A 9,228-nucleotide genomic window follows, 5' to 3' on the forward strand; every position below is an offset into this window, starting at 1 on the left:
CGACCCTGTGCCGGCTTCCAAGGCCATAAGGACTGATGAGGCCGCTTCGGAATCTGGGAATAACTACCGCGTCATACCTTGGCGTCCTCCTAAAAAAGCACGTCACAAAGTCCGTAGCTGAATGATTAGTGAGGGTGACAACTACCCTGGACCCTTTCCGCTGCTATACCTTCTGGTGGTCGCGGGAGATAATGCGTTTGGTGACATTCCAGGTCTCCAGGTCTTCTTGTACCATCCGGATCTCTTGCGAACACCAGCTTTGCAGGGTTGCCAAAAAACGGCATTATCACAACATGCCCTGCCCATAGTATCGTCACTCGGATGCCACGATTCAATTCCAAACTACCCAGCTTGTCCTAAATGTATTAAAACCTATTGGAGGTTCAATAAACTTGGTTGATTCTGAAACACAACTTGATGTAGTGAATATAACTATTGTAACAGCCAAGGGCTGAAAGTCTCTTAAATAAAGGCAAATCAATCAATCAACTACTGTAACAAGTGTAGACTGGTAATTCCCAATTCCAGGGTGGTTTGGCTGATCTTGAATATCCCAGAGGTATCCAAAATTGGTTAATCAGGCTTCAAGAATTTTACAGATTATAGTTGATTGTGTAATGGTAAAGTTGATATTTAAAACAGTACAGCCGCTGTACCTAGCGCTGTACTGTAGATATTGTAACATTTGACAAATGTTTCAACAAAAAGAATCTGTTTCGGTATTTGTTTGATTATTCAAAAGCCATTTGTATTGTGATCGAAGAAGACGAAAAACTGTTGGATTATATAAATTAAATCATATGGCTTTATACCTATTTGATTATCAACCTTATTGTCAAGATCATCAACCATAATAATTCAAATTAATTGAAGTACTAGCACCCAGGATTTTCCGATAGGGCATTTCGAAGTCGATTTGTAGCGTAGGTAGCTCAGAACTCATAACTGCTCAACTAAGCCTGGCTCATGGGAACTCGAAGACTGCTCGATGTATGGGTGGGAGGCTGGTTCGCGGTTGAACCACCACACCCTACTTTGGATGCTGTAGGAGGAGGAAAATGAGAAAATCGGATGATCATCGCGCGTTGCCCAAATGTTCTACCTCTTGGGTATATAAGCTCCTGCCACCCATCGGCGGGCCTCTTTTTTTATCATTCTGGGAAGCAACGATAGAGAAGGTTTGTAATACAAAGTGTTCAGCAAGTGAGAATCGAAGATTAATCGAACAGTATTTAACGTTCGGACAGTGAAGTCAGTGGGTAGAGATTATATCACCCCGCCGGTAGAAACCTAAAAGACTTTAGGAGATAATTCTCCAACAATCTAGCTCGCGATAAACGTTACCGAAGTGTGCTTTAATGGTCACCTGGTGACAACTGGACCTCCTTATTGCCAACGTTGAGGCCAGTTTAGTGGAGAGGTCGTCTACCGGTTTGTAAAGTGAAGTCGACACTACGAACTGTCCGTAAAGTGAGTGGACCGGTAAGACAAGGTGTCGCGACCGTGAGCTAGATAATTCCTCTCGAAGAAACCAGTGATTGTGCAGTGAAGTGTTGCTCCCAGATACGCTGAACGGGTCGTACGTCAACTAACGACCGTGGCCATCTGCTTTGAACGGCCAAGCTTCAAGTTCCCTCTCCGGGACGAAATTCCGGCCCTGATACGGGTGAAGCGCTCCTGAACGACACGCAGCGACCAACGGTGCCACGGTGGTGAGCACGACACGTGACGACGGCGACAGAAACCCCATCATCAAGGTAATCGAGCAGTGAGCAAGAATTAGGCTTTTAGTATAGAAGAGATTTTCGAACGTAAATGAATATAAGTTTTATTGGGTTGCTATCAAGAATTCAAAATTTGTCTTAGATTTTGTGCATATACCGAAAGAAAGATTTTCAGGTTGAGAACGTTTAGGTCTGTTACGGTGAGTATCTTCAAGCACGTGTGCCGACCCTGAGAGGCAATTGAGAGGTGAGCTAGCCTAGGGCGTACGGACGTCCATGCCACAGACGCGTGGGCGTCAAAGGTAGTAACAATATCAAGCTCTGACTTCCAGGACAGTTTGGCCGAACCCATATGTTTCAGAAATGTACAAGAATGTCTATTGGTCTTCAAGGAGGTTCTGGTCACATATGAAATGTTACTCAATGTGACGGATATGGTTTCTATAACAAGTGTAGGAATGAAGTTAAACTCCAGAGTATATTGGATGATCTGGACCATTTCAAAAGTATATTTAAATTGTTACTTATATTCTACCCATTGAATCCGTTGCTCACGTCTGACTAATCTTGCCGAGAATCATCCGGTACAGCCGATGTGCACTGTTGGCGTACAGGAAATCTAAATGATTCCAGCGCCGATCCGGAATTTTGTACCGCAGTCGCAAATTCGGAAGCTGATCAGCCAAGGCGTGCACGTCCGGTGGCTGTATGATGTTATCGGCTTCGCTGTAATAGATATATGTGGGGGTCGTAATCTTCTGCAACGGATACGCCGGAGGCCGAGCCGTTCCATACCGCTGCAGATTCTCCACTGGCCCGAAGTCGTACTGTTGGAAACTCCGAGCGTTGAACAGTTGGATGTAGTGCAACACCTGATAGATGGATCCACCGGCGGGACTGTACCGGAGCAAATCCATGAACATGGTCCGGTTGATGGAGTCGTGGTAGCCCATCACGTACCAAACGTTGATCAGGATGAGGTCCAGAGGGATGAAACCTTTTCGGGTCGCTTGCACGATGGCGTCCACGTAGGAGTCGTTACCTCGGCCGCTCAGCTCGTACAGTCCGGTGAGTTTGGCTCCGGCTTCGATTTCGTCGGGACGTGTCGTTAGGATAACTGATGGGCTGGTGGCGTGGTGTAGGTAGGCGACTGGGGAAGAGAGATGGGCACTGATGAAGACGTCGTTGTACTCGGGACGGAGGGTTGTGAGGACGAGGAATTGACCGCCTCCTTGAGAGTGAGCCAGATATTGTAGTTTCTTCCTGCGAGTGTGCTTGAGAACGTAGTCTACGATGGCCGACAGGTCATACAGCCCCAGTTCGTGGAAGCTGAACCGCCAATAGGCTCGGGACTTCAGGTCTAGGGTTTCGTGCTTCTTGGAGTAGGTGGTGCCGCGGTTGTTGCCAAGCCAAACGTCGAATCCGAAGTCGTGGGCAAGGAGACCTAGAGCCTTTCCGGGACCTTGGGCTGTGAAGTCTACCGAACATCCGAACAGGCCGTGGAGGATCAGAAGGGGAGTTTTGCCGGGGTTGGGAATTCGGGCGGTGGTGAGAATGTATCCGTCCTCGGTGGTCACTTTGTGCAGCTCTACCGGGTAACCGTGCTTTGCGATTGACGATTTCTGATTGAAGATTGATGTAGAAATTTAGATCTTTATGGAGTACTGGGGTAGCCACTTACCAAAAGCTCGTCTGGATCATCGCAATACGCTAGATTACAAGCCATCAAAAACAGCCACGAAAACAAATCACGGTCAACCATATCGAAAGCTGGAATCCAACTATGGTGATAACAGTTGCCGTGCAAGTTAGTTTGATGTTTATAATTATGAGCATGGGTAATTAACATTTTGACGAATTGTGCCAAGCATTGCGTGCTGGTTAGTACGCAATCATTGTGATGTGATTAAATTCTTCAAAAACTGACTGTTGACAGATTTACTATTTTGTGACAAAAACTACTAAATAGAATAGAACATGCTTCAGATCTCAAAGTTTAATTAGCTCTTCCACAGTTGTTTACTGCGAGCTTAGATTGCTGCAATGAAAACACTCTTGGAACTATTGTTGCACTTTGATCGTATGAAGAGGCGAGCAAATATGGTTAGAAAATGTTTATTATTGAGATTTTCAGCCCATGATGACTCATTTAGAATACACAAACATATGATTAATGTTCAAGACATTTGGGAAATTTGCGAGGAAGCAAAGATTTAAGATCGCATGAAGGCACGACGTGTATTTCAACCATACTAATAATCAAAACGTTATTATTATGTTTATTATGTTTATTATTATCAGTTTTTCAGCCCAAGTTGTATTATTTTTGGTACTGAAGAACTTCAAAATATCCCAAAAGTGGAACTGCATTTTTTTCAATGCTTCTGTACTGCCGTTCTACGCATAATTGCCCCATGTTTTTTGGGATTCCCATATAATCACGTATAAAACTTCTTCAAACATGATTTGAATGGAGTTTTTTAATTACTCAATTTATTATTATCATTCAAGTTTTATCTGCATTTACTGGACATTTTATTCACTTGCATGTGCAGAGCTCGTTTAAAATAGATTTGTGTTGCACTTTCCATGTTCGTAAAAATGATTGGATCAGTATTCCACTTTTCGCAGTTTGCTGCATTAATCACTCCAGCGACTGCAGTGTTAATCATTGTTGGCTCAACTAGCGAAATGGCTGAGCATGTTTTACAGCTGTTCCTCTCTTTGGTTCTGCTTCAACTGGTGTACTACGTCAATCCTGATAAATTGTTGGTAATATCCCGCTTTATGGGATTCCAGATTTCAAATTACCCTAGATTCTCCTTTCAGAAAACATCAATTACACAACATGGCTATCCCGTAGAGCTGCACAAAGTGATCACCGAGGATGGTTACATTCTAACCGTCACCCGAATCCCCAACCCCGGAAAGACCCCCATCCTCATCATGCACGGTCTATTCGGATGCTCGGTAGACTACACTGCCCAAGGTCCCGGAAAGGCTTTGGCCTATCTTGCCCATGACGCTGGATTCGACGTATGGATGGGGAACAACCGCGGCACAACCTACTCCAAGATACATGAAACCTTGGGTCTGAAGTCGCAAGCCTTTTGGCACTTCAGTTTTCACAAACTGGGCCTGTACGACCTGTCCGCAACCGTTGACTACGTTTTGAAGGTTTCCAATCGGAGGCAGCTCCAATACATCGGTCACTCGCAAGGCTCGACCCAGTTCCTTGTTCTGACCACCCTTCGTCCCGAGTACAACGATGTGTTCATAAGCGCGCACCTCTCGGCACCGGTCGCCTACATACATCACACAACCAGCCCGGCAGTCATCCTAACCAACCGCGCCGAAGAGCTGGAAGCCGCGTGCCGACTCACCGGAGTGTACGAGCTCGGTGGTAGAGGACAAGGCTCCTACGTAGACGCCATCGTTCGAGCCAACCAACTCGGATTCATCCCCATGGACCTCATCCTCATCAACGTGTGGTACGTGATGGGCTACCACGACTCCATCAACCGAACCATCTTGCCCGATTTGCTCCGGTACAGTCCCGCCGGTGGATCCATCTACCAGGTGCTACACTACATCCAGCTGTACAACGCCCGGAATTTCCAACAGTACGACTTCGGACCGGAAGAGAACCTCCTGCGCTACGGCACCGTTCAACCTCCAACGTATCCGTTGCATAAGGTCTCGACTCCTACGTACCTCTATTACAGCGAAGCAGACAACATCAACCATCCACCGGATGTGGACGCCTTGGCCGAGCGGCTTCCGAATTTGCGGCTGAAGTTCAAGATACCGGATCGACGCTGGAACCATATCGATTTCTTGTATGGGAGTAGTGCCTATCGACTCTACCATATGATTCTGTCCGAAATGGGTGATTCATAATTGGACATTGGTATGCGACCCTCAATAAATGATCCTTTGGCTGTTACATTTGATCAAGATCTGAAAGATTGGTGAAATCCTTGGTTGAAGAGTGACCTGTCTACAGAACTTTCATCAAAAACATTTCCCCAAGATAAGAAACCTACCCTTCCGGAACCGGACCTGCCGGTCTACCAACAAACAACAGTCACCTGAAATCACTTCGCACCAAGTTTGTAGAGCAGAAAACATACCATCAAGTCGCTCTTGTGTAAACACATTCCAGCGCACCGGCGGCGGCCTCATCACGTCCAGCAAGCATCGTAAACAACTTCCAGTTTCGGACTGCTCCGGCTCGCATCACAATTGTGCAGTTTGATTTGATGATATTTTCATAACTGCAATCATCGTCGCTACTGCACTTAGGCTACCGACCGATCACCGCCACCATCTTCACCATCTTCACCATCTCCATCATCTCCATCGGTGTTCATCGGTTTAAACTGGAAGACTACTGCATCGTCTCGTCGTCGCTAGGCAAACAAGCTCGCTTGCGAAGCCACAGTTGCCGCGGTTATTTGCTTAATTTGCGCGCGATGGAGCACACTGCTGGTCGAGAGAAGAAAAGAAAAGTACCGCTTGCGCGCCCGGTGATAATTGTATGGTTGTGGCTGCGGATCAACCTGTGGCACTGTGGAACAGGAATGCTATTTGCGTGTCAAGAATTTCTTCGGGGATTCCTTCGGGAATTCCTACAGGGATTTCTTCAGAATTTCCTCCGGGAACTATTTCAGGAATTCCTCCGAGGTTTTCTTCAGGACTTCTGATGATGATTCTGAATTCTCCGGGGTTCTTCCGGGGATTCCCTCATGAATTCCTCTGGGGATTCCTTCAGGAAATCCTCCAGAGATTCTATCAGGAATTCCTGCGGGGATTCCTTCAGAAACTTCTCCGGGGATTCCTTCGGGAATTCTTCCAAGGATTTTTTCAGGATATCCTCTGGGGGTTTCTTCAGGAATTCCTCCGAGGATTCCGTCAGGAATTTCTCCGAGGATTCCTTCAGGAATTCCTCCGAGGATTTCTTCAGTAATTCCTCCGAGGATTCCTTCTGGAAATACTCCGAGGATTTCTTTAGGAATTCCCTCTTAGATTCCTTCTGGAATTCCTTCAGGAATATCTCCGAGGGTTCCTGCAGGAATTCCTTCAGAAAATCTTCCGGGGAATCCCTCAGAATTTCCGCGGGGGATTTCTTCATTAATTCCTCCGGGGATTTCTTCAGGAATTCCTCAGGGCATTCCTTTGGGAATTATTCCAAGGATTTTTCTAGGATTTCATCCGGGGATTTCTTCAGGAACTCCTCTGGGGGTTTCTTTGCGAATTCCTCCGAGGATTTCTTCAGGAATTCCTCCGGAGATTCCTTCTGGAATTCTTCCGGGGTTTCCTTCAGAAGTTTCTCAGAGGATTCCTTCAGGAATATCTCCGAGGGTACCTTCATGAATTTCTCCGGAGATTCCTTCAGGTATTCTTGCGGGAACTCCTTCTGGAATTCCTCAGGGAATTCCTTGAGGAATTCCTCCAGAGATTCCTTCAGTAGATCTATAGGAATTTCTCCAGGAATTCCATAATACATTTCTCCTGCTGGCAATTTCATGGGGATATCTCCGACGAATTCTTCAGAAATTGCTCTGACAATATACTGCAGCGACAAAACGTAAAACTGGGCTGAAGGCATTTCTCCTGGATTTTTTTATTCTTCATCATTTACCCTAATTTACAGCTCTTTTGTCCACTAGAGCACTACGTGAACGATTCCAATTGTCAGCTGCACTTACACTTTGTACAGCGTTTAAATGTATACTATTCTAATTGTACTATATCAGTCGTAGTATGCTGTGGAAAGTGACGGACGTGAAGAAAATTTCTCGCGTCAAATTAAGTGAAAATTTCTTTTGCCGAGATGTCGGGCGAATGGAAAAATATCGACGAGGGACGAAATGTTCAACGCAACACGAATATTGCTCCGGATAACCAACAAGGAATGCATGGGAACTGCAACGCTGAGGAACTGAAGCTATATTGTGCCATTGATTCGGTGGTTCTGTTTCACGAAGGTTGCTGCCAAAACAATATGCGGATGAGGTGTGCGGTGGAGTCCAACTGTAAATTTTGGTGAGATCAATCCAGTATTTCAATTAAATAGTTTCTGAATAAGAACTTACTACCCAAGTAACACAACAAGCTATTTAAGAATGGCCATTGTTCGGCCGTACACGAAATTTTGAATGGCATCCTGGGCGTCCTGAAATTCAATAACAACTTGCCCATAACAAACTTTTTTTCCCGAACAGGAATGAATAACAGACACATAACTGGAGAATACCAAAATCAGGTATCATACCAAGACAAGGTATCGGTCGGTTATCCAGGTATTGAAAATAACTTATTTTGGTATTTTGTAGGTATTGATACAATACCTCAATGAGTGATTGGTTTGGTGTTGAGGACTGCTTGAGGTATTATTCAATTATGGAAAAATCGCTATTTGTATGGAAAAATCGCTGATTATTATTTAGGTATTGCCATACCTGAAGTCATTATTCACGCGTTATGCACAGAATACACACCAGTTATTATTTTAGGTATTTTACCTCTTATGCAGGGCTACTTAATACCTCATTCAGGTTGTAGGTATTCGGTTTTCCATACCTGAGTTAGTTATTCTTCAGCTATTTTCTCCTGCTCGGGTTTGGCCATCGTCTACGGCGCCCTGCACAAATTTTATTGCTAATGCAAATCTATCTCGACAATGTAGTCTACGTCGGTGGTCTTTCTGACCACTGGCAACCCAAATATGGGCCAAAAATTATGCATTATTCTGTGTTGAATTTTGCAATTATTCGGCAAACTTGAAGTATGCGCTGTTATAAAATAACACTATTGCTTTCATGATTGATTTGCATGATGCTCCGGTTTTGTTATAGATTAGGTAAATTTGCTCATTTAATACTTCGTGCAGACTATGATTTATTTTTGTTGTTTGTAATCGGCCAACATTATTAACGCCTAAATATGTTTCCTGATACCAAAGAATAAAAATAATTGTTATTCTTTGCTGAAACACTTATATTACAGTTATAATATCTCTTGAAATTTTGATTTCAAAAAAATATTTTTTGTGTTACTTGGGTAGAGATATCAATTGAGATTTATCTTATTAAATTTTCCATTGTTTTTGTTTTATAATATATTACAATTTCCATATGTATATGACGGGGTTTACACACACACACACACGGGGGGGTAGCCTAAGGGAGTTAAGTGAACTGATGCCCGGACTTAAGTTCGTGGAGTAGCCAGTCTTTTGCCATGAGTTAGCAACTTTATGTTGACTACCGAAGGAATTCAGGAATTTTAACTCACCCTGCTACAACAAACCATCAGGTAGATCATTCCCTCCCGGAGTGACTCTGCAGCCATAGGTAATCCTTGCGCTGATGGTGGGTACACTTCAATCATCATCATCATCATCACTATTCTAATTGTACTATATCAAACTGGTGCCAATGTATTGCTTCCACTTTTCTACCCTGTCCACAGTAGAATGATGAGTACGACGATGTTGATG

General features: G+C 44.4%; 2 protein-coding genes across 2 annotated transcripts; one reads left to right on the forward strand and one right to left on the reverse strand.

Moving 5' to 3' along the window:
- Positions 1–2,041: 2,041 nt before the first annotated feature.
- On the reverse strand, positions 2,042–3,486 carry LOC109417138 (lipase 1-like). The gene is made up of 2 exons (XM_062847844.1): positions 3,406–3,486; positions 2,042–3,346 (listed from the first exon to the last, which is right to left on the reverse strand). The coding sequence occupies exons 1-2, from the start codon at positions 3,484–3,486 to the stop codon at positions 2,276–2,278; spliced, it is 1,152 nt and encodes a 383-aa protein (XP_062703828.1). The 3' UTR covers positions 2,042–2,275.
- On the forward strand, positions 3,230–6,281 carry LOC109417139 (lipase 3-like). Its single transcript, XM_062850668.1, has one exon. The coding sequence runs from the start codon at positions 4,314–4,316 to the stop codon at positions 5,622–5,624; it is 1,311 nt and encodes a 436-aa protein (XP_062706652.1). The 5' UTR covers positions 3,230–4,313; the 3' UTR covers positions 5,625–6,281.
- Positions 6,282–9,228: the final 2,947 nt, after the last annotated feature.

The sequence above is a fragment of the Aedes albopictus genome, chromosome 2, assembly GCF_035046485.1.
Source record: "Aedes albopictus strain Foshan chromosome 2, AalbF5, whole genome shotgun sequence".
Taxonomy (NCBI): Eukaryota; Metazoa; Arthropoda; class Insecta; order Diptera; family Culicidae; genus Aedes; species Aedes albopictus.

What these genes read in the sequence shown, in the direction of transcription:
- LOC109417138 (XM_062847844.1), bottom strand. Translation starts at nt 3,486, where the DNA reads ATGGTTGACCGTGATTTGTTTTCGTGGCTGTTTTTGATGGCTTGTAAT. An exon ending in ATGATCCAGACGAGCTTTTG is followed by an intron (nt 3,347 to 3,405) that starts GTAAGTGGCTAC and finishes ATCTTCAATCAG; the next exon opens with AAATCGTCAATCGCAAAGCA.
- LOC109417139 (XM_062850668.1), top strand. Translation starts at nt 4,314, where the DNA reads ATGTTCGTAAAAATGATTGGATCAGTATTCCACTTTTCGCAGTTTGCT.